We start from the raw sequence: 24,582 nt of genomic DNA on the forward strand, positions 1-24,582 counted from the left end.
TGAGGAACCTGACATCTGTTAGTTTTTTCAATATATTACACCCAAGATTCCATATAACTTACAATCCTGTGAGGGGGAAATATTTGTAGAGTTGGCCTCCGGCAAGTGTGAACTACTTAAAATAGATGGGTATGTATTTGAAAGGAACTATGGCATAAGTTACAGTATGCTATGCTGGGCTCCACAGAGGGCGTAAAATCATTGAGAACTACAGTTCTGCCATTGGACAAAGGCTTAATTTTGGTCTGTTGTTTGGGCAGCCTTAAATGGAGAAAGGTAGTTAGGGCCACACCTCAGCGTTAAACTTCGGTTGAAAAAGGAAGACAGAGATGCTTTGCCTAATATTTTTAAACAGCTTTATTGAGATAAGTTACATACTGCAAAATTCACCTGTTTTAAGCGCACGATGATGTGCCATCAGCACATCCAGTTTTGGAGCATTAAAATCACACCAGAAAGATCCCTACTGTTTGTAGTCGACCCGGGCCTATTCTTACCCACAGCCCCAGGCCTGCCTAATTAGTGTATTTTACTGAGTAAAAACTACCCCAGATAACCTTAAGAGGAAATCTCGACTGGACTCCCAACGAATATGAATATGTACATATAAATATATGTACGTTTTGATCAGTGAGCCTAGTATATCCAGGCCTGGGGTGTATGTGAGAAATTCCTCCATTTACCCACTGAGCAAAATACACAGTTCGCTGCCCTACATGGGGCTTATTATCTGGATGAGGCACAAGCTGTAAGCGGGCGCCTCTATACACGGCACGCGTGCATGTGTGTAGGAGGTGAGCACACACGCCCTGTGCCAAGACGCTTTGAGTAATGTGTACCCAAGACAGACGACCAGTCGGGGCGGTTTGCGCCTGCGCAGCTTGGCGAGTGCCTACAAACGGGTAACTGAAACCCCCTGCTCGAGACCTGTCGGTTCTGCTGTTGGGACGCCGCCGTCTCAAACCTGAGCGTCCACCTGTGACACCCAGCGAACCCAGGCCTGGTAGGTAACCCCTCACCTCGCCCACCCTACCGAGGGCTCACAATGAGCATCATAATTGTCACGCCTCAAGCCAAGGCCCTCAGGGTAGCGATTCTCCCTTGGCCACACCCCACAGTTTACTAGGCCGAGTCTCATTGGTCGGTGAAGGGCTTAGTCCCGCCCCTTCGAGCCGACGCCAACAGCCACGTACTACGTTTCTACGTGTCTCGAGCCTGAAAGCGGAAGTTACGCCAAAGAATCGCGAGGGAAGCGGCGGACCTGGAAGGGTACTGGCCGCTGGAGGAAAGGGGGTGGGCAGACAGCTTTGGAAGGCTCCGGAAGTGGTTGTGCAGAGGAGGGGTGGGAGAGGGGTTGGTCAGGCAGTTCATTCGGATGTTGCTGGTCGCCTCGCTAAGGCGCAGATTCACTCTTCTCCGAGAGGCTGGCCCAGCCCTCCGCCTCGGCCAGAATGGACTTCAGGGAAGTTCTCCTGATAGCTTCCAAAGCACAAGGTGTCAACAACGTGCCGGTAAGTACCAGCCGGGGCGCGACTGTAGGAGATCCTGGACTTTCAGTTCCGAATGTGTGGCCCATGGAACTTCCAGGAATCCGTCTGTCGGCTCCGGGAAAGGAAAGACCTGGACGCCGTTTTTGTTTGTTGGTTGGTTGGTGGTTTTGTTTTTTTCTCTTGGACATGTACTTCTGAGTACTGGGGGTGAAGACGGGCTTGAGATGCGAGGCGGGAGCCTTCTGACGAGCGGCTTCTTTAGGCTGTTAACACCCTGCAACTTTGCGCTGGTGAGTAGAGCCATGCCTGGCACATAGTGGAATCTAGCGCTAGTAGTTTCTAGCTTCGGCGTAAACTTCAACCCAGAGGTTGGGGAGTTCAGGAATTTTAGGGACTTGGCCTGATAGCTTTTGAGGCGATTTCCCGCTGATCTTTGGGTCAAACGTTTTGTGATTTCCCAAAAAAGTTCTTTGACTTGTGGTCCCACCCACTCCCAACCAACCAGGTGATTGAATTATCACCTCCCAAGGCGGGAGTTGAGTGGATTCCACGAAATCCTTGGCCAACAGAATGAGTGAAATAGTTTCAGCTTCCATTTATTTGTGGTCTTCCAGATTTGTCTTTGTTTCAAATCTAGGTCCCATTTACTCACTAAGGTTTGCTAATTCGCTAATATTCGCAGAGCGGTGTAAGACTTTAAATGAGGTAGTGAGTGAGAGTGCCTGCTTTGCGGGGGTGTAGCTGTTTTGCATAAACTAATCATTTCTCTATCATCAGAGGGTACCACAGCCCAGCTGTAAACCGATAGATTGCATTGTGTTACCTGCAGTTTGAGCGATGAGGTGTAGAGCTCAAATGGCTCTCTTTTAAAGTCAATTCAACTGGACCTTATTGAGCTCTCACTATTCATTTCTTAGATTTTTGTATATTTGCAATATTTTTTTCCCTCCCCTGTGCTTTTCTTGTCTTTTGAGGCTGGCTCATTCTTTTTACTCTTTTGAAGATATTGATCTAAAAATAGTAAAATAACTGGTAAATAAAACTGATATTCATCAGCTTATTATATATATTCACATCCCATCCCAAATACTCCGAATGATCTTGAAGTTACGAAATCTTGAATGACAGAATTACTTTCTGCATCTGTAAATTTCCTAGACAAGTCGATATTGGATCTAGTAACATTCATATTTGCATAAATTAGGTCCATATCTCATTCTACATCTTACTCAATTTCAGTGGAGGTCAGAGATAGATAATACTAGCCCTGATGCCGAAGACTATTCTGTGGAAGAATCAGAACCAAGTTACTCGTTTCTTATTCTAAAAACCAATGGTTGCTGAGAGAAAAGTACATATTTCTAGAGCAGAAGTTTTCAAACTATGTCTGTATTTCAGAATATATATATTATCGATTTATCTATGATTGGAATAACAAAGATTGAAAGCAAAAAGGGAAATGGGTAAATTGGCGGTCATTTAAAATTTAATAGATGAACATAGGCATGTACTTCATGAAAGCATGCTTTTCCCTCCCACCCACCCCAAAAGCTAGTAAGCCTGGAAGTTTGATTTAGTTATCAGCATTATAACTCTTATCTTTTTACTTCAGATGAAAGTAAGTCACAGAAGAAACTATTGAGGAATAGAGCAAGATTGTATTTAATTTAATCCATTATCTTGTTTTTACTCGATTCATCTAATTATTTTAAGTTATTGAATATTTGCTTTATCAGCTCAAAGTAAAGCCTTTTAGAGCACACTATCACTTGTGAAATCTAACACGTATTGTACAGTGTAAGACTGTTACAAAGCAAGTATCCTTATAAGCCACCATCCAAGTCAAGAAAAACATTTCTGCACGGACACACACACACACACACACACACACCCTGCTTGACAAAAACTTTATTGATTGAATTATGGTCTGAGAACCACAGAGGCTTTGCAGTAATTGCAGATAACTCCATCCCTCTCTAGTGCTTGGTTCATGTTTCTCTTTTAGCCATCTCTTCCCCCACCTTCCATTTGGATCCTATCGGAGCTGACTTTTGATTTCAGTCATCAAGTTCCTGTGTCACACCTTTGCTACAGAAAAGAAGTACACTAGCATTGATTGGACTAAAATCCAAGGGAGGCTAAAAGCTGAAACACCTGTACAGCCATTTGGAACTGTTTGCAGGGCTTTTATTTTTAAGATGTGTCTACTGTATCTGACTTGAAAAGCAATGAACAGTTCCCATTGAGACAGCTTTCTTTTACATTGTTTCTTTTTAAGAGAAATAGTTACCTTTATAATGTTTTAGTTAAAATAAAATAAGGATTGCATCATGCCTAGAAATATTAGGCATGCTATCATTTCTCAGTGGAAAACTGAATACAAAAAAACAGCTGATCAAGGTGATGTAACCAGTCACTGTTATTAGCTCTGTTTATTTTAAAGGAGGAAAGATATTTTTGGTAACCTTGCCCTTAATATTTTTCTCCCTGGGTTGCTCTAACAAAAACAAAGTGGTTGTCTTGTTTAGTATAATAGAAGAGCTTAGAATCTGGATTCTTACAGGTTACAAGTAACTATAATTGATGGCTTGTAGTGCATGAGGCAAGTTAAATGGTCTTTCTCACGATCAGTCTGAAAATCATCCCAGACAAGATACTGTAGCTCTGGTGTGACCCTCAGATCAAAAAGTAAGGGGAAGCCTTCATATAAGGATATAAGGATTTGGGGAGCTATAGACCCTTGAGGGTAAGAATATAGGTACTTTATAGTAGTAACATTTCCTTTTTTTTAAATTGAAGTATAGTTGACTTACAATATTGCATTAGTTTCAGGTGACAATATAGTCATTTGATATTTTTATAGATTATACTCCATATAAAATTATTATAAAATACAAGCTATATTCCTTGTGCTGGTTATATTTCCTTTTTTATTTTTAAAAAGCTTAAAAATTTTTAAAAATTATTATTGGAGTATAGTTGATTTACAATGTTGTGTTAGTTTCTGGTGAACAGTAAAGTGAAGCAGTTATACATATACATATATCCACTCCTTTTTAGATTCTTTTCCCATATAGGCCATTACAGAGTATTGAACAGTTCCCTGTGCTATACACAGTCGTTATTATCTATTTTATTAGATAATAAAAGGTCCTTATTATCTGTTTTATATATAGTAGTGTGTATATGTCAACCCCAATCTTCTGATTTATCCCTCCCCGCCCTTTCCTCTGGTAACCATAAGTTTGTTTTCTACATCTGTGACTCTATTTCTGTTTTGTAAATAAGTTCATTTGTACCATTTTTTTTTTAGAGTCCACGTATAAGCGATATCATATGATATTTGTCTTTCTCTGTCTGACTTCACTCAGTATGACAATCTCTAGGTCCATCCATGTCACTGCAAATAGCATTATTTTGTTCTTTTTTATGGCTGAGTAATATGCCACTGTATATATGTATCACATTTTTATCCACTCCTATGTCAGTGGACATTTAGGTTGCTTCCATGTCTTGGCTATTGTAAATAGTGCTGCAGTGAACATAGGTGTGCATGTGTCTTTTCGAATTATGGTTTTCTCCAGATATATGCCCAGGAGTGGGATTACTGGATCATATGGTCATTCTATATTTAGTTTTTTAAGGAACCTTCATGCTGTCCTCCATAATGGTTGTACCAATTTACATTGCCATCAACAGTGAAGGAGGGTTCCGTTTTCTCCACACCCTCTCTAGCATTTATTGTTTGTAGATTTTTTGATGATGACCATTCTGTAGTTTTGATTTGCATTTCTCTAATAATTAGTGATGTTGAGCCTCTTTTCATGTGCTTTTTGTCCATCTGTACTTCCTTTTAAAGAATAGTACAGGCCAACAAAAAAGTTTCTGCAGGCAGTCACTTTGTAGCCCTTGACGATAGTTGATTATAACTGGATTATTTCCCACTCTTAGATCTGAAGATGACTTTTGTAGTGCCTGGGGCAGCTTTAGATTTCTAGCCTGGAGCAGTACTTCTGAACTGGTGTTTTAGGGAAGGGGTCTTTTAGAAACTACTGCCCCACAGAGATTCTTTCTCTTCCCCATCACTACCTAGACAATCTCTTTAAGAATAATAAGGATAAGAGTAACAACAATTAACATTTATAGTGCTTCCTTTGTGCCAGGCACTGTTCTAGGCACTTTTTGTATATTAATTAATTTAATCATCATAATAACTATATATGGAAGCTTGTTTTACAGATCAGGAAACTGAAGTCCAGGGAGATGAAGAAACGTTCCCAGAGTCACACAGCTAATAAGTGACAGGGTTAGTCATGGCAGAGCAGAGAATGTAGTCCAGGCAAACTGGCTTCAGAGATCTTGCTCTTAATCACCACCCTGTGTTGAATGAGGAGAGTCTTTTGGAAATGGAGTGGTGAGGAAGGTTGTCTTCTATAAAGCCTGAATCCATCTAGCTCCCTACCCCCAACTCCAGCCTAATATAGCCTTGGGCAGTAACCCTATTGTTTTTTTGATGACACTTCTCAGTGTACAGTAAAGTCTGATGGGAGAGAAATTTAAAGACCAAACTAACAGCATATGGAAACTGGAGGACAGAGATATACAGCCTGTTTGGGAGAGTGCCAGCATAGTTAACAGAAATAGAGTCTGAGGTTGAGGGAAAGTTCAGTGGTGGACCTGTTTGGGGTAATGGCACGATCTAAGAGGCAGGTAGAAATTAGGGAATGGCATTTAAGAATGAGGTTCGAGCTAGAGATGAAAATGTTGGGGTTAGGTTAGAAGTGAAGCATGTTGTAGTGGGAACACTTTTGCCCCTGAGTCAGGAGACCTAGATTCTAATTCAGACACTGCTACAAATTGTGTGAGTGATAGACAGTAAATACACAGTTGTCTTTTGGGGGCCATTTCTAACATGAGGTTGGACCAGAGGCTCTGAGGTATCTATTTGATACTATTAATACATCTTATATAATCTGGTATATTTTTTAAACACAATAATAGTAAAATTTACATTTGACCCCATAGCAGTCTCGAATAGCATGCTTTTTGGTGGTTTTATTTTCACTCTCTTAGCTACCCAGCTAAGCAAGCCTAATGCAAATCAGTGGTTTTCCAGGCCTGCATTCATTCCCTGAGTATGATGTTTTGAGAGGATTGTAGAAGTTGTGCAGTCATTATTAAAGTTAAGGATAAATTCTTTTTTTTTTTTGGCTGCGTTGGGTCTTCGTTGCTGCGCGCAGGCTTTCTCTAGTTGCAGCGGGTGGGGGCTACTCTTCATTGCGGTGCACGGGGCTTCTCATTGCGGTGGCTTCTCTTGTTGTGAAGCACAGGCTGTAGACGCACGGGCTTCATTAGTTGTGGCTCGCGGGCTCAGTAGTTGTGACTCGTGGGCTCTAGGGCGCAGGCTCAGTAGTTGTCACGCATGGACTTAGTTGCTCCATGGCATGTGGGATGTTCCTGGACCAGGGCTTGAACCCATGTCCCCTGCATTGGCAGGCGGATTCTTTTCTTTTTTTTGCGGTACGCGGGCCTCTCACTGCTGTGGCCTCTCCCGTTGTGGAGCACAGGCTCCGGACGCGCAGGCTCAGCGGCCATGGCTCACAGGCCTAGCCACTCCAGGGCATGTGGGATCTTCCCGGACCGGGGCACAGACCCGCGTCCCCTGCATCGGCAGGCGGACTCTCAACCACTGCGCCAACAGGGAAGTCCTGGATATATTCTTTGAATATTTCTAACTCCTATTTGTAACCAATGATAAACCTCTAATTTATATAAAACCATCAGGAAATTTATATTTTCTACAATTACAACAATATATTATCTCCTGAGTAAAGAACAGCTTTCAAGAAGGAATTGACTATTGATTCTAATATAACATATTTGGTGAACATATATTTCCAGACTGAAAGCTCCTTATTTTCTTAATCTGACCATGACAGTATAGTTTCAATGCAAGGAACACATGTGTTTAAAAGTGACTTAATATTTTCTAGGTCACTTGGCTTCAGAATTACAAATATTGGCAAAATCTCTGATACTGTATTTCGATGGCATGAGCTTTCACTGTTGTGGATCGTTCACTGGGGCCCAGCAGAATGACTGAGTTGGCTTGCAGTATAATAAAATGGATACACTTAGGATAAAAGAAACTCTTGTCCAGCTGCTTTTCATGAAGCTCAAACAATGAAGCAGCCTGGTGCCTTGAGTCAGATACAGAATTGGTGGATGCATCTTGATGTGTTGCTGCTAGAGCTAAATGTGACCATCTGATGTGGGAGAAAGTGCAGACAGTTCTCCTGCCTTATTAAATGGAATATAATGTAATCCCAGCCTGAAGCTTTCTTTTCAACACATGGTTCTCTGCTGGGCACCTCTGTGGGGGAAGGAGACTGTCTAATAAAATATTCTGTTACAGCAAATCTTCTAATACCAGGGTCTGACTGCAACCCCTTTTTCAAAAGTCTAGCCAGCTCAATGTTAGGAACGTCTATAGTGATAGACCCAAGAGAAAGGAAAATACACGTTCACAGAAAAACTTGTACACAGATGTTCACAGCAGCATTATTCATAATAGCCAAAAAGTGGAAACAATCTAAATATCCATTAACTGATGATTAGATAAATGTGGTATATCCATACAATGAAAAATTATTCATCCATAAAAGCAATGAAGTACTGACTATGTTACAACATGAACCTTGAAAACATTATGCTAAGTGAAAGTAGTAAGATAGGAAAGACCACTGTAGCAGTCAGGCTTCTCCAGAAAAACAGAACCAGTCGGATATGTCTTAGGGAATTGGCTCATGTGGTTGTGGGGGCTGGCAAGTCTGGAATGTGTTGGGCAGGCTGGCGCTCAGGCTGGAGCTACTGCTGTCGGAAGTGGGGTGGTGAGGAAGGTTGCCGTCTGTAAAGCTCGAATCCATCTAGCTCCCTACTCCGGCTCTCCAACTCCAGCCTAATAAAGCCTTGGGTAGTAACCCTGTTGGTGTTTTGATGACACTTGTAAGTGTTCAGTAAAATCTGATGAGAGAGAGTTTCACGTAGAAATTCTGGAGCAGATGAAGAAAAAAAAGTTTTTTTAATTGAAAAATCTTACCTACTTTGTATAATCAATTATCTACATAATCATTTACCTACGGCTTCTAAATTTTACCTTATTTTATGATGCATCTCAGTCACTATGTAATGGTACACTAGGTGCATGATTTCATTTATATGAAATGTCCAGAACTGGCAAATCATAGAAACAGAAAGTAGATTAGTGGCTGCCAGGGGCATAGGTGAAGGGGGAATGGGGAATGATTGCTGAAGGGTAAGGGATTTCTTTTTCGGAAGGTGAAAATGTTCTGGAATCAGATAGTGGTGATGGTTGTACAACTCTATGAATATAGTCATACATATTAAATGGGTGGATTTTATCGTATGTGAATTAAATCTCATTAAAAATGTTAAAAAAGAAGATCATTATTATCTCTGGAGACCCAACCCTTTTTTTTTCTCCCCAGATTTCTAGGTTTTGATCTCAACTTTGCCTAAGAGAATATTTTAATACTCTCCTGGTATCTGCTTTTGAGTGCATCAAGCTACAGAGGATGTAAGAAACTATTAATTATGACTCAGCTCGTGTCAGTAAATAAGATTAAGCCTCATCAAGTAGGACCTTGTCCTACTTAAATTGTTTCCCAGCAGGCCCGCAAAGTAAGACGTCGTATAGATTTATTGAATTCCTTCTCCATCATACGGACAGGACAAGGACAGCAAAATTGTTGGGTTAAATGTGAGGCCAGCTTAATAAGTATCCTTAAGGGATACTTAGCAGTGTTTAAAAACAAAAGCTGAATTTGAAATTGGCATGTGAATTGATGAAAATAGGTGTATACTTTGAAAAAAGCTCAAAGTAGTCTTTAGGATTCTTTCCTGAGTGAATCCGAGTTCCTGAACCCCCTCCCTTGTTTCTTTATTGTGTTCTGCCTTTCTTGTGCTTATGTTTCCCAGTCGGTGTTTCCCAAAGTGCAGTACACGTAGCTTTGGCTGTACCATGATTTTAGGTGATACATAAATACGTTTTATTCTCATAGTTGCATTTTTTTAAGTTATATATTTTGATAGGATTTGGAAAAATATAACTAAAATTCAAGCCTGTCATTTTATGGGTATTATTGCTTGAGGTAAAGCTGTAGTAATAAGTCATGGTGTTTGATCTACATGTTTTCTTAAAATTAGTAAATAATAATACAAGTGGTATACTATAAAAGGGCAAAAATCATGAAGGTGATATGCGAATGATTGAAGCTTAGTAAACAAGGCATTAAACTGCCCCATTGACACTGTGGTTTTCTCGTTCAGTGCTTGTATTCAGTCAAGAGTAGCTTTTCTGCTAGTCATATCCCATTACCTACCTCTTTAAGTCCCAGGATAGGAAGAAAGATGTCTACCCTGAAATCAAATTAGGAAGTGCTCACTTGCTGCTGTCATACCTAGGTAACAAACCAATCCTATTTTAAATAATTAACACTAATGTGTATATTGGCATTTTGGGGTAGGGGGAGCCCTGTGTAAGCTCTGATTTGGCAGGTGAATCTCTGGGCTATGTAGTTGGCAGGGACAGAAAAATCTTGAGCCTTGGCAACACAAATCCACCCTTCCTCTTCTCACATATCTACTTGATGGGATGGGGTAGAGTGAGTGTGTGCCTCTGCTTATGAGTCTATGTGTCTTATGCAACTTGAATCATCTTCATGGTAGCACTTCTGTTAAGAAAACGTGAGTTTCCTGTGGATAAGGCCTATGTTTGAGGTTCTTGTAAACCATGATAAATTTTATGTATCTAGTTAGGTAAGCAATATTCTTTTTCTCCTGTCTTCCTTTCCCTTTCCTTTCTCCTTTACATATTGGGTCGCAATCCACTATGGAAAGGATTGCAACTAAATTTGCAAAGATATGGACTTCTTAAAGGATTTTATTATGACAGCCAAGGGGACTGGGAAAGGAATCTGGATGCTCTCTTTTGGAATTTCTCTCTATGTGGGATGTGTCAGGTCTCAAGCATTGCTATCACGTAGGATTTTCAGGTTGGATTAGGGCCTGCTTCCTTGGCCAGCTGCTTTGTTGGTAGACTAACTTAGCTGGAACTTCCGGCCTGTTTCAGGATGCCTTCTATTTGGCAGCTGTGTAGTAAGCATGAGTCCTTTGGCTTTCCTCCAGGAATTTCATACACATTTTGGGAGTCACTTTTTTGGTTCCTAAGTAGCTCAATTTGTTCTCATAGGTTAGTGTTTCTTAACTAGCACAGCAACAGGTTGAGTGGATAAGAATGTCATCTGCCTAAGATGAAAGAAGGAGGGCATTAAAAAATTCTTATTTCCTAGCCCATAAATTTAATTTGGAATGGTCCTAGAGATTAATCATCCTGGTCTGAGTTATTAGCTCTGTTTATCATACTTCTCTAACGATAAAATAAAAGGAAATATTTTTCCTTTTATAGTTTAAATGAACATTATTCTAGTTTTAGTCATTTCCCAATGCAGTTAGATAAAAATCAAAGCCCTGAGAAATACCATCTGTTCCAGGATAATGTTAGTACTTTTTGGGTGACATGGAAACCTGTCTAAAAGGGTTTGTGTGGCAAATTAATATTTTTTAACGAACATAGAGCTGCACTTAAAGGTTACGGAGACTTGGGCCCTTCTTGCTGCTTAAATTTCTTTGAAATGCTTTTTGGCTATGGCTGGCCACCAGCTTTGCCCATGGTCAGAGTAGAATCTCATTATTTCATGTTGAAAGCAAAGTAACCTATGAAGCAGCTATGAAAATCATCTGGAGTAGGGTACTCAGGAGGAAAACAGTTGTGATAGTAGTTTTCTCTGTTTGGAAAGTTCTGAAGAAGGCTAAGCTTTTAAATCAGAATTCTAAAGCACTCAATCTGTTTTAGTGGTGATTTTTTTCAGTCCCCCCAGGCCAGGTATCTTTTTGGGAAAATAGCCTGAAAATAGTGTTTCTCTCAATTGTTCATTTATGTATTATTGAGGTTGTTGAAAGAAACTCTGCACCTAAAAATAGTCATGTATAATCATATTTAGCCTGAAATTTTATAGCTAAGTTTTCATGTGGGTTATGTGATCTCTTAATTATTCAGAATAGATTTTTCAGTCAACATTTAAACCTCTCTATTGCTTCAAAGTTAATTGTGTATAACTTTTCCTCTGTTTTTATTTTTAGAAAAGATACAGTTTGGCAGTGGGGCCTCCCAAAAAAGACCCGAAAGTTAAGGGTGTCCAGTCAGCAGCTGTCCAGGCTTTTCTCAGAAGAAAAGAAGAAGAGCTCAGGAAAAAAGGTATGAATCTATAGCCTTATTCTCAATTTTAAAGTCTTCTGTCTTCACAACTAGCTTGTACCTAACCAGTGGATGTTTGTAATGTCATAACAGGCTGATGGATTTGTTGTGTGTGTCTGAGTCAGCTGTATTTATAGCATTACGTATATTCTAATGTTGATCATTTGTATGGATGTTATCTTTTATTTCCTCTTAAATTAAAAGCTTTTTGGGTATAGTGACCATATCTTCTAATTGGCCATATTGGCTCTCCAGTAAGAACTCCATTCTTTGACCTTGGTTCTTTTCCTGTTTGTTTGTTTGATTTTTGGCTGTACCATATGACTTGTGGGATCTTAGCTTCCTGACCAGGGATTGAACCCGGGACCACGGCAGTGAAAGCACTGAGTCCTAACCATTGGACAACCAGGGAACTCCCCCTTGACCTTGGTTCTGAATCTGCTTCTACCTACTTTGTATTTTAATTTTTAAAAATATGTTATTAAGAGTGCTATCTAGCGACTTCCCTGGTGGCGCGGTGGTTGGGAGTCCGCCTGCCAATGCAGGGGACACGGGTTCCAGCCCTGCTCCAGGAGGGTCCCACATGTCATGGAGTGGCTAAGCCCATGTGCCACAAGTGCTGAGGCCCGCACACCTGGAGCCCGTGCTCTGCAACAAGAGAAGCCACCGCAATGAGAAGCCTGTGCACAGCAGTGAAGAATGGCCCCCACTCGCCGCAACTGGAGAGGGCCCGCGCACAGCAACGAAGACCCAACGCAGCCGAAAAGATTAAAAAAATAAATAAGAGTGCTACCTAAAAGGTTAAAATAGGGACACTTTTGTAAAACGAGTAAACTCAAGCAGTAGGTTTACTTTATGCAAATGACAAGGAAACTAATTCAGTAAGTTTAAGTATCCACTGATTCATAATTAATAACAACTGTTAAGTGGGTACGAATATTCTCTTAACTTGGTATATTTATTTGGTATGAACTATTTTCTATATTTAAAGCTAAAAGCCAAGACTCTCCCTTGCTTAGTCATATAGAAAAACCCATATGTGACCCACTCATTATGTAAAGATGACTCAAATTGATACTTGTTTAATGACTTCCTCATTTGATTCTTAGATGTCTTCAAACTTCTTCAAACTGTAACTTGAATGTTGCTTGGTTTTGGCCACCTACTGATTTCAGATAAACATACTGTTATCGAGACCCTGAAATAATATGTTGTTTTGCCTCTTTTAGCTTTGGAAGAGAAAAGGAGAAAAGAAGAACTAGTGAAAAAGCGAATTGAGCTAAAACATGACAAGAAAGCAAGAGCTATGGCCAAGAGGACAAAGGATAATTTCCATGGTTACAATGGGATTCCTGTTGAGGAGAAGTCAAAGAAGAGGCAGGCAATGCAAACCCACACTAGCCAGGGAACAGACCAAGAGTTTGAGATGGAGGAAGAGGATGAATTCTTAGAATACAATCAAGCAGAGTCAGAGCAAGAGTATGAGGAAGAGCAAGAACCTCCCAAAGTTGAGAGCAAGCCAAAGGTCCCCCTTAAAAGTGCCCCACCACTCATGAACTTCAATGATCTACTCAGGCTGGCCGAGAAAAAGCAGTACGAACCGGTGGAGATAAAGGTAGTGAAGAAGACAGAAGAGCGGCCTATGACTGCAGAAGAACTTAGGGAGCGAGAATTCCTTGAACAAAAGCGGAGGAAAAGGAAAGCTGAGATAGATGCAGGATTACCACCAACCAGAAAAGTACCCTCTCAGAAAGAAAGTGTGGGCACAAAACTTAGCAAAGGTTCCGGAGACACGCATCCTTCTTCCAAGGGTACTCCCCTTCCTTATGCTGAGAAGAAATCCAGACCCAGCACATCTAATGAGAAACACTTGCGTTTATCTTCATCCAAATCCATGCCAGGAGAAAGGACCAAAGTAGTATCTGGCAATTGCGCCCAACCCTTGCCTTGTGAGGGCCGTGACAGACCTGTTTTCAATGGGGCTGGAAAGCCCCACTCCAGCACCTTTTCACCAAGTATCCCAAAGACTTCTGCTAAAGGGACTCCAAAATCTGCTACTGAGCACAAAGCCAAAAAATCTCCTCATCCTAGCCGTTCCAGGCCTGGACCCATGGTCACCCCACACAATAAGGCCAAGAGTCCAGGTGTCAGGCAGCCAGGCAGCAGCTCCAGCTCGGCCCCTGGGAGGCCTAGCACAGGAACTGCTCAGCCCACAGTTAGTTCTGGCCCCGTGCCCAGGCGCCAGAATGGCAGCTCCAACTCAGGACCCGAGCAATCAGTCAGTGGGACCAGGAAGCCAACCAGTGACTTAAATCCCCCAGGACGGACAGTCAGTGGTACAAGTGGCCTTGGTCGACCTGCAGGCAGTTCAGGTTGCCCTGGGCGACCTACCAGTGGCTCCGGTGGTTCTGGGCGGCCTGTGGGCAGCTCTGGTGGCCTTGGGCGGCCTATGGGCAGCTCTGGTGGCCCTGGACGGCCTGTGGGCAGCTCTGGTGGCCCTGGGCGGCCTGTGGGCAGCTCTGGTGGCCCTGGGCGGCCTATGGGCAGCTCTGGTGGCCCTGGGCGGCCTGTGGGCAGCTCTGGTGGCCCTGGGCGGCCTGTGGGCAGCTCTGGTGGCCCTGGGCGGCCTGTGGGCAGCTCTGGTGGCCCTGGGCGGCCTGTGGGCAGCTCTGGTGGCCCTGGGCGGCCTGTGAGCGGTCCACATGACATTCGACGACCAGTGAGTGGCTCAGGGGCCCCTAGGCGGTCAGTCAATGGCCCTGGCCAATCAGTAGTTCCAGCTGGACGAATTGTCAGCAGTTCAGGCCCTGGTAGACCAGTGAGCAGCTTTGGACCTGGGCGAACAGTTAGTACCTCAGGTCCCTCTCTGAAGCCCAAATGCACTGTTGTCTCAGAAACGATTTCTTCCAAGAATATAATCAGCCGATCCAGCAATGGACAGATGAATGGAATGAAGCCTGCCTTATCTGGCTACAGATCTGCCCAAGGTAAAATTTCCCCTCCCCCTAAAAGTATTTATTTGTCACTAGGAAATTGGAAAGAATATTTTGTTTTATATAACCAAAGAGCCTCTGAACTCTTCTATGTGCTTTCAAATGTATTCTTGTGTTGATAGAATCCTGATGTTTTGTCTGTCCTATGCCAGAGAGTTCCTTTAGTAACCATGGCTTGGAAAAGTCTCTAGAAAGAGACTTATCTAGGGCCTTCTGTGTTTACTCCTGTAATGTCTCCAAGTGCAGTAAACTTAGCTATGGGGTTTGTAAGACAGGGTGAGTGTATATGCCTTTTGTGGTTCAATGAATGAGTTCATCTTTACCTCTTCATGAAGACTATGGACACGTGTCTTCAAGGACTGGCGTGTATTTGTAAGCTTGAAGCCTTTTGTTGCATTATTTGTCCATTAAATATTTGTTAAGCACCCACTATGTGCCAGGAACTATTTTAGGTGGCCTTGTGTTTCTGCTCCTTACAGTGGCCCTAGCTACCAGTCCTGTAGGATTCTGCCGTCCCAAGGTATGGGATCATTGGTGGTACCTACTAACTGCTAGGTCAGAGTTTCTACACAGTATTAAGGATTTGTTGAAGCACTTGTTAGGCACCATGGAGAATATAAAAAGAAACAAAAGATGAGATTCCATAGTTTAAACTACCTAATTCAGTCAAAACATTGGTTCTTAACCAAAGACAACTTTGGTCCCCAGTGAACATTTGGCAATGTCTGGAGACATTTTTGATTGACACAACTGGGGATGGGATGCTACTGGCATCTAGTAGATGGAGGCCAGGCTGAAATCCTACACTGCACAGGACAGCTTCCTGACAACCAAGAAATATCTGGCCCAAAATGTCAGAGTGCTAAAGTTAAAGAAACTCCGAGCTAAGGAGACAAGCCACGCATATTAAAAACAACCGTAGAACAACAAAGGGAGTGTCTGTAATCAAGGACTAGAAAGCAGTTTTTCCTAGATACTGGTCTATTGATCAGTGCCTGTCTTTTGCAGAATTTTTAATCAGTCTTTTGACAAAATGACAGAAATTAGGATGATGAAGTGAGTTTTTCCTTAAAGTCAGACTTGCTCAGTTTGAACAATTATCCATATCTGAGAATCTGTCATACTTCATTGGACTTTTTAAAACTTTAATGGAATTATGGTGATAATAGATGGTAGATTGTTACCTTTGGCATCTTTTCTTGGCATGAGTAAAATTAGTGATCCTTTAGTGATTTGTAATTTTTTTTAAAGAAATTGTACTAGTCTTTTAAATCCAAAAGAGTAGGAACTACTAAGCTAGAAAATTTAACAGTTCTAATAAGCCCTGGGATAGACAGGAATTCTATTACTTGTGGGTACCATGAAGCAACAGGGATGATGTAGTAATGAGTTCATGCTGGGGGCCAGTTGGTGGCTCTGGTTGGTTGGTTGGTTTATGGCTGCGTTGGGTCTTCGTTGCTGTGCGCGGGCTTTCTCTAGTTGTGCTGAGCAGGGACTACTCTTAGTTGCAGCGTGCGGGCTTCTCATTGTGGTGGCTTCTCTTGTTGCTGAGCACAGGCTCTAGGTGCGCGGGCTTCAGTAGTTGTGGCTTGCAGGCTCTAGAGTACAGGTTCAGCAGTTGTGGCGCACTGCTTAGTTGCTCCGTGGCATGTGGGATCTTCCCAGACCAGGGCTTGAACCCGTGTCTCCTGCATTGGCAGGCGGATTCTTAACCACTGTGCCACCAGGGAAGACCCTGGCTCTGGTTTTCGAGGCTACCATCTTAATGAGTTCTTAAAATCTCAGCTTACATAGGACTTTGTTGGGACTACTAAGTTTTAATGATCTTATAAATAATGGCTTTTCTATTCTTAGGTCCTCAAAGGCTTCCCTTCCCTGGTAGTTACAAAAGGCAGCGAGAATATGAAGAGGAGGAAGATGATGATGAATATGACTCTGAAATGGAAGATTTTATTGAAGATGAAGGAGAACCTCAGGAAGAAATATCCAAGCACATTCGAGAAATCTTTGGCTATGACCGAAAAAAGTAAGGCTAAAGAAGATTTAGATATATATACTTTTTATTTTGAATAATCCCATGCTATGGGGAAAAAAAATAAACATTAATAGTAGAGGCATTGAATACAATTCTTAATTAGGAATCCTTGCATGATTGTTTAGATTTACTTTTTTGGCACTTAATATTTAAGAATTAATGCAGAATTATTTGTGTAGTTACTTGTATGAGGGCCAAAAAATATCCCTTTTTAACTGTTCTCCTTATAAGATATATATTTAATGAGAGTGAAGCAGCATGGTGTAGTAGAAATGGATTGGCTTTGAAATCAGAAAGCCATCCACAGAGCTATGTTGAAAGCCAGTTTGATCTGACACCTGCTTTTCTTTGATGTAAAAAACTTTGCTACTCAAAAGTGTGGTCCCTGAACAGCAAGCAGTGTGGGACCAACAACGTTGACGTCACCCGGGAACTTGTTAGAAATGCAGGCTTTCAGGCCCCACCTTAGATCTGAATCCAGATCAGCTTTATAAGGTTCCCAAGTGATTCACATGCACATTAAAGTTAGAGAAGCACTGATATAGAGCAAAGCTCGGGGTTTGAATGGAAGTTCCACAGCTTACTAGCTGGGTAAACTTGAGTAAGTTATTTTTTAAATGACATTTGGGAGGATTAAATGAGGTAGTATACAATTGACCTGTGAACAATATAGGGGTTAGGTAAAATCCATAAGTAACTTATAGTCAGCCCTCCGTATATATGGTTCCTCTGTGTATCAGTTCCTCCCTATCTGTGGTAACCACATGTGTAGATTCAACCAGTCATGGATTGTGTAGCACTGTAGTATGAAAAAAAATTCTCATGTAAGAGGACCCATGCAGTTCAAATCCATGTTGTTCAAGGGCCAACTGTATAAGTAAATCTGTCAGCACTTGCCCTCTCCTTTGAAGTCATGGATATTAGAAATTAGAAGGCAATAGTAAGAAAAGGTCTTTAAAAAAAATTTAGCAGAAGAAAGAACTGGATTAAAAATAAGATCTAAAAACCTAATCTTAGTAGTGTCATAAGTTAGCTATATGCTTTTGGTCAAGCTGTTATCTGCCTCAATCTCTGTTCTGAATCCATGAAACTCAAAGAGATTAATATATATATAATAATTTTCATATATATTGTGCTTTCATGATTTTAATATAAACTGTCATGTAAATAGAGGTGAGTGAGTTGAGCAAACGTTGTTGGATTGGTACTTTGATCAAAATTAGATTCAGGAATAGTTGCCTTCTGGAAATATTAAGGGGTCATTTAATTTGTCTTTACTTTAGAATCTCCCCTTTACCCAACCTCTGCCCACCTCACTGTCTGCCAAACAAGGAGGAATAATCCTAAATGTATGTTTGATTTAGTTATAACGATGTTGATTTTAAAAACAGGAGGATGTAGTTCCTTTAGAAAATTGGGTTTTTCTTTTTTTTAACAACTTTGATTTTCTCTTATCAGATACAAAGATGAAAGCGATTATGCCTTACGTTACATGGAGAGTAGTTGGAAAGAGCAGCAGAAGGAAGAAGCAAAGAGGTAAGCACAGATGTAACACGTTTGTGCAGAAATGTCCTAAAAATTCTTTTCTGTTCCCTCCTTCAGTTGCATCATTGGGAGCAGGGGCTTTGGGCCATGCTGTTTGAATTCCAATCCTACTTACTTGCTGTGGGGCTTTAGACAAATTCCTTAGCCTTTTAAATCTGTTTTCCCATTTGTAAACTGAGAATATACTGTTTTCATTCATTGAGGTTTTGTGAGGATTAAGATAATGTGTACAAGTTGCCCAGTGCAGTGACTCACCCATGTAGGCACACAATAAATGCTAGAGGCCTCCCCTGATCCCATTGTAGCATGTTATTTTTCTTTCCCCATCCTTAATTCCCTTTCCACATCAGATACATCTCAGTCTTGCTAACCTGTACCACCGCTGGCCTCAAGGACCTGTTGAGGAATATGAAATTCCCTATGTCTGATTCCTGTTTGGCCACCTGATATCAAATAAATGATCATTTCTTGCGTAGGGGTAACAAATGATTACTTTGTGTATAATGTTAACTTGGTGAAATAATTCACCTCATTCTCAGCTCAGAATATTAAACCTCTTTCTCCCTCTTGCCGTCCCTCCTCTAACTAGATAAAATATCAAACTAAAGTGTTGGGAAGGGAAAAGAAAAGAATGTTATTTATTGAATAAATGTTTCTTGTTCTTTATTTTTTAAAGCTGATGAGATGGTTTATATTTATTACTGTAATGGGAATATTAAGGTGTTGAGGTTACATGTAAGGTCTTTTTTCCACTATAACTTGAGGCAGTGGCAGTGGCTCCTGGTAAAAATATTCCTGCTTAGTCTGTTTTCAGTGGTAAAGGCTTGAGGCATTTTGAGTGCATCAGCACATTCCATGTAAGCTCCCAGTTGAAATTTCATTTTTGCTTTTTTAAAGAGAGTGGTAATTTCATGTATATTGATAAATACCCCCTTTTTTTCCCTGACAGTTTAAGACTAGGTATGCAAGAAGATTTAGACGAAATGAGACGTGAAGAAGAAGAAATGAGACGTCGAAAGGCCAAGAAGCTGAAGAAGCATTAGCTGCTGCTTTTATTTATTTTTGTGAAATTCTGAAAACAGTCTGCTGCAAGGAAGTCCTGCCTTCAGACTGAAGAAGCCCCTTATTTTAGAATTCTACTTGGGTACTCAAGGAGAAGGAATGCATACTGTCATCTATCTGCAGGCTGTCGTTAGAGCATAAAGTATTTTCAGATACTTTCCAGTGTGAAATCTGTAATGCAGATGACATAACACCCAGTGAGTGCTCTTACGAAGCTAACTGTTCACAGGTGCCACCCTTGATCCTGATGAGCTATGCACTCTCATGTGGGGCCGCTCACAAGTCAGCCAATCTTACGTTATTCCTTTGCTACTCTAAAAGGAAAAAACAAAAGGATTGCTCCTTTACTTCCGTAATTCTGCTGATGTGTGAGTACGGCACTGCCTGGCTGCCAATCAAATCTATTTTGTCTTGATGAGGAAACTGGCCCTTGCATTAATGCTGCCAGCAATAAAGTGACCTGTCCTAACCTATATGTTTGGATTGAGAACTTGAAAATGTAGAGTAGCTGTTATAATTATATGGATGTCATTTCTGTGACTTTGAAGTAAAAAGTAGAATAAATTGTATTCTGCATTATTCATGGATTGGATGCTGAGCATTCTTATTCACTAATTTAGGTGATCAGGCAATTAACAAAAATTTTTCCAAGTTAAAATACAAGTTATGCCATTTTATATAAGAATTCTTTTCCAGGGTTTACTTTCAGATTTATTGTTACGTTGGCTTTAGTGTAAAATAGACAAGGTCACTGTGCTGTTTGATTTTTATCTAAAAATTTCATTTTTATATTGAAGAAAAAATACTTATTTTATTCAAACATTAGATTTGGAAGAGTAATAATAGTTTAAAAAATAAGGAAGTGACATGTGAGGCTCCCCTCCTCCCCGTTCCGCTCCCCCATTATAGAGATATTTTGGAATCCAAGGTGCCCTGGACCTTTGCATGTTAATGACTGTGTATTTTTATCTTAAATTCTTTAGTGATTAACGGTAAAAAACCAAAAACTAAATTCATGTGTATCAAGACCACCACCTTCTCTCTTTGCCCATATTGCACTTTTATTTCAAACTATGCACTGTGAAGAGATTTTTTTCCCATGTGGAAAGGATGTTCCCTGTTACTGGTATTTACTAGGCTGTGGAACTTCTTCATTCTCACCTTTCTTCAAGTCATATCTATAGACTTGTTATATCTCTTAAGCCTCAAGTCCAAGCACTTCCAATCGGGCTGACCTAGGTTCTGGCTGGAGAGAAGCCAAGTCTCAAGTAAAGTCAGCAACAGAAAATGAGGTATGATGATGCCAGAGAGCATTTGTCCTTGACTCTGAGGGTTAGGGACAGTGGGACATAAGCTTGTAGAACAATTCTGTAATAAACATTGTGGCTATCTTAAGCCATTGACTGGTGGGGATTAGGAAGTAGGTGAGGTTATCCTACAAGAATCCTTACTCTTCAACAGGTCTAAAAGTTGTTTTTGTATATTCTTTTTTATCCGTAAAGCTTTCTTTATTCTCAACTTTGGGTGTTATAGATTATCACTATTAGCCTTCCTTAATGGGATGACCCATCCTTAATGGGAATACCAGTCCTTTTAAGACTTTTGACTCATCTTGAATTGAGTTTCAAACTTTAAAAATGCAAGAACTTAATTTTGAGGTTGAATCCTATGAAAGGTGTCTTCATCACTAGGAATAACACCCTTCTAATGATCACATAGAACCGTTAAACACTGGTGGCAGAAAAGCCTATTGACTACCAATCTCAAATACCTTCAGTGAAACTGATTCAAGGGTAGTGTGATATTCCATGTAATAAAACAGGTTTGGAACATTATTTCTTTTGCTGTCACTTATGTGATTTTTTTTTTCCCCTTCAAAAGTTTGCTTGAATATATTTTTTTCACTATTCAGACTCGTTGAAATCTGTAGTTGCGATCAAGTGCTTGTCACAGCTGAAAGATTTCTGGTGGCTTAAAGCTTACTAGCACTTTACTCAATGACATTGTGCAGTTATTTGTACAGAAAGGCACCATTGTGCTAGCTAAAAGTTCCAGAACTTGGTAGAAAAAGTCAGGTTGTGTCCTTATGTGTCATCACCTCTGGGTGCATTTCTCCTTCTATAATACAGCTGTTGATTTCAGTTTTCTTCAGCATCAGCATTATAAAAGGGCACTCCTGTAGCTCATTAGGAAAAAAAAGGTTCTGAATCTTTTAATCTTAGCCTTGTTTCCAAATCCTGTCTTCCATTTTGTTCTGCATCTCCTGACCACTCTTACAAAAAGCTCACAAACCTTTGAAGAAACTGGAATAGGCTGTTATTTTATCAAGTTTACAAATTAAGTGCTTGATTTTTAATGTGTCCTCTACTGTTTTGATTTTCAGATTTTATTAATATTTGAAGATGTGCCTTTTATTGGATAATGTTAAGTCACGAATGTAGTAATGTTATTTCAGTATTGTAATAATGTTACATGATCATGGATGCGGCATCCTCAAATACGATGTGAAGGGAAAGTAGTTTTCATAAAACTCATATAGCTCTGATTGCACAGTCCCACTTGCTTTAGGTATTGCTGTGTCAAAGCAGGGGGGACTTTCTTTAAAGGCTACTTTCAGAACTTGTCTTTGTATTTTCTCTAAACTGTAAATGCAATTATGTCCATTTGGAGGCCAGGGTTACGACATGTCAGGCAGCCTTACATGTGTGCCGTGAGAAGGTTCAAAGACTGTTAACAAGAAAGTCTATGGGAACTCGAAATTTCATTTTTTAATGTAATCCCCAAGATCTTTTCCAAGAAATACTGTTTTGTATTTTATAACTTAAAAGCAGCTGTTAGTACATTTCTGAGATATAGCAGGAGACCAAAACATGTTTGGAAAGAGAATAAATATATGAAGAGAGACTGGTTGTATTATTTTCAATGTGCTGAATATATTAGACTACTATTTATTTTGTGAATGGATGTGATGAAATAAATATTCAGGTGTTTAGTGTATGATTAAGAGTGGAATATAGATGTCTTTGGAGTTATTAAATCCATGTCTTTTACATAATGGACAAATCAAGTTTAAAGAAACATTTACATAGCATAGCTTGTTTTCTGGTGCTGTTGACCTGCAAGAGAATCTACTTTTGCATATACAGATAAAAGTTTTGCAATTTATGTATAAAAGATATTGTAGGCATTAAAAATATTTTATTGATATTTTCACTGGTTTGCATTTATTTACTAAAACTCATATTCCTTATTTCATCACCCTGAACATTATTCCAGCTAGAAACCCCAGTAGACTCATCAGACTTCAGAGATGGGGTTTACCTCCTTACACACACCTCTGTTCCTTCTCCCTTACACATTCCCGTCTGCTCAGCCCCTGCCACTGACACCTCTCCCCTCTTGCACCACCAGCTTAGAGAACTATTCTGGTATCAGACACCCAAGTTAGGAGAACTGTTTGGAGGTATAGTCGGGGAACAAGGGAAGAAGAAGAACTGGGTATATAGTTCCTCTTTTCAAGAAATTGAGTGGTTCTAATCCCCTATAATACAAAGAGCCTGAGATAGCTGGGAAGATGAGTCCTTAGGAATATATGAGGCAAGTGGGCACAGCCATGCAGCCAGAGAATGTAGGCACTTAACTCAATGGAATGTGTTGAGTCTAGGTCATACAAGTATCATAAAAGATGCTAGTATCCTAGATTTATAAATTATAAATTTTTGCTTACGAATTTTGAATTCACTTTTTCTATTAAAAAAAGTAATCCATACAGTGCATAGAGGCACTTAAAAATACTTCAGCAAACAAATGCCAAATAGTCATCAACAATATGCTGTCTGTGTAACCAAAGATCTACTTTGTTGGTAAGTGTAAACTTTTGAACAATGAAACCATTGGTCATCCCAAAGCAACCACAGAATGGGAGCAGTTCCATATAATTTATTTTAAAAGTATTTGCTCCTGTTAGGGTTTCTTTCTTTCTTTTAGGGTCAGAAAGCTCAAACCACTTTTAGAGGGCTCATTAGGAATATCCTAGGGCTCAGACACCCACATTAATTGCATGGGTCTTATACTTAGGTTCTCATTCTTGGTCTCATGAACTCAAACTGCATCATACTGAGGACTGGGCGGTTAGCTTTTGTTTCTACACATGCTGCCTGGATCAGCAGCAGTCACTGCTAAAAGAAAAGGCAACTTCTTGTTTATTCAGGTGAGGAAGACTTTTGAACCAAGAGGTAGTCAAGATCTTGGATAACCCAGCCTCTCTTGCGTGGCTCCTTTCCTTGGCATGTAAAAGCATACCAAAGAGAAGACCTGGACCTTAATTTTGACTCTGCTACCGAGAACTGTGTGGGTTGGTAAGGTACTTAAGCCTCTCAACTTCATTTCTGCCATTTTGTAAAATGAGGCTGAGGTTACTATAAGGATTAAAATACTGTATAGTTGAGTATCTAGCACCCAATATGAAAATGCCCTTTCCCCACGTGGTGTAAGCTTTGGGCTTAATGATAGCTGTGAAAAGGCCACAGAGAAATACCCCCAGAGAATAGGCTTAAAGTTGCTGCAATCTCTAACCCTTTCCGTAACATTTACATTTTTCACCCCTGCCTGGACCCTGGACCTTGGACCCAGGAGAAAGGTATTATGTGGGAAATAGGTCTAAAGAGCTCTAGAGGATTTCTATGTTCAAGGGTACAGAATAGGGGACAAATTGAAGTAGGTATCTTAGTCTTAATGCCACTCTTACAGACTATGAAGCAGAGGGGACCCAATCACTCCCATCCACCCAACTACCTCCCGACCCTCCATCTCCCTGTTTTGAGCTAACAGAATACCAAGTCTTCATCTTTAAAAGTGTGGTAACTTGAAAAAAAAAAAAAAAAGTGTGGTAACTTGTTACATAAAATGTGACAAAATGGTATGCAATTACTTTATGTGAAACCAACAGGAACAGCACAGCTGGTCAGGAAAGCTTCAGAGCTGCATTACTTCACCAGGATCATCTTTGCTTATTTCCACCGGAATCTGGGAAGAAAACAGTATGTCAGGTGGGTCTTGTCGAGTGCTTGCTAGGGTGTGGGGCTGAGATAGCTGCCCTCAAGGGCAGGCAGGGGTAGCTGT

At 40.5% G+C, this 24,582-nt stretch overlaps 1 protein-coding gene across 2 annotated transcripts; it reads left to right on the forward strand.

The window, feature by feature from the left end:
• The first annotated feature begins 1,356 nt into the window (after window positions 1-1,356).
• Window positions 1,357-22,668, forward strand: SPTY2D1 (SPT2 chromatin protein domain containing 1). Of its 2 annotated transcripts, XM_030864912.2 has the most exons (7): window positions 1,496-1,511; window positions 8,999-9,087; window positions 11,712-11,826; window positions 13,056-14,813; window positions 16,674-16,845; window positions 18,313-18,390; window positions 19,349-22,668. In XM_030864912.2, the coding sequence occupies exons 4-7, from the start codon at window positions 13,133-13,135 to the stop codon at window positions 19,440-19,442; spliced, it is 2,025 nt and encodes a 674-aa protein (XP_030720772.2). In that variant the 5' UTR covers window positions 1,496-1,511; window positions 8,999-9,087; window positions 11,712-11,826; window positions 13,056-13,132; the 3' UTR covers window positions 19,443-22,668. The 2 variants fall into 2 exon arrangements, with proteins under 2 accessions (XP_030720771.2, XP_030720772.2); XM_030864911.2 differs by lacking the exon at window positions 8,999-9,087 and having other exon boundaries at window positions 1,357-1,511.
• Window positions 22,669-24,582: the final 1,914 nt, after the last annotated feature.

The sequence above is a fragment of the Globicephala melas genome, chromosome 8 (genome assembly GCF_963455315.2).
Source record: "Globicephala melas chromosome 8, mGloMel1.2, whole genome shotgun sequence".
In the NCBI taxonomy this organism is placed as follows: Eukaryota; Metazoa; Chordata; class Mammalia; order Artiodactyla; family Delphinidae; genus Globicephala; species Globicephala melas.

Excerpts from the sequence above, each read along its gene's own strand:
- SPTY2D1 (XM_030864911.2), top strand. The coding sequence starts at position 1,452 with ATGGACTTCAGGGAAGTTCTCCTGATAGCTTCCAAAGCACAAGGTGTC. Across the intron at positions 11,827-13,055 it reads AGAAGAGCTCAGGAAAAAAG|CTTTGGAAGAGAAAAGGAGA; the intron begins GTATGAATCTAT and ends TGCCTCTTTTAG. Across the intron at positions 14,814-16,673 it reads TGGCTACAGATCTGCCCAAG|GTCCTCAAAGGCTTCCCTTC; the intron begins GTAAAATTTCCC and ends TTCTATTCTTAG.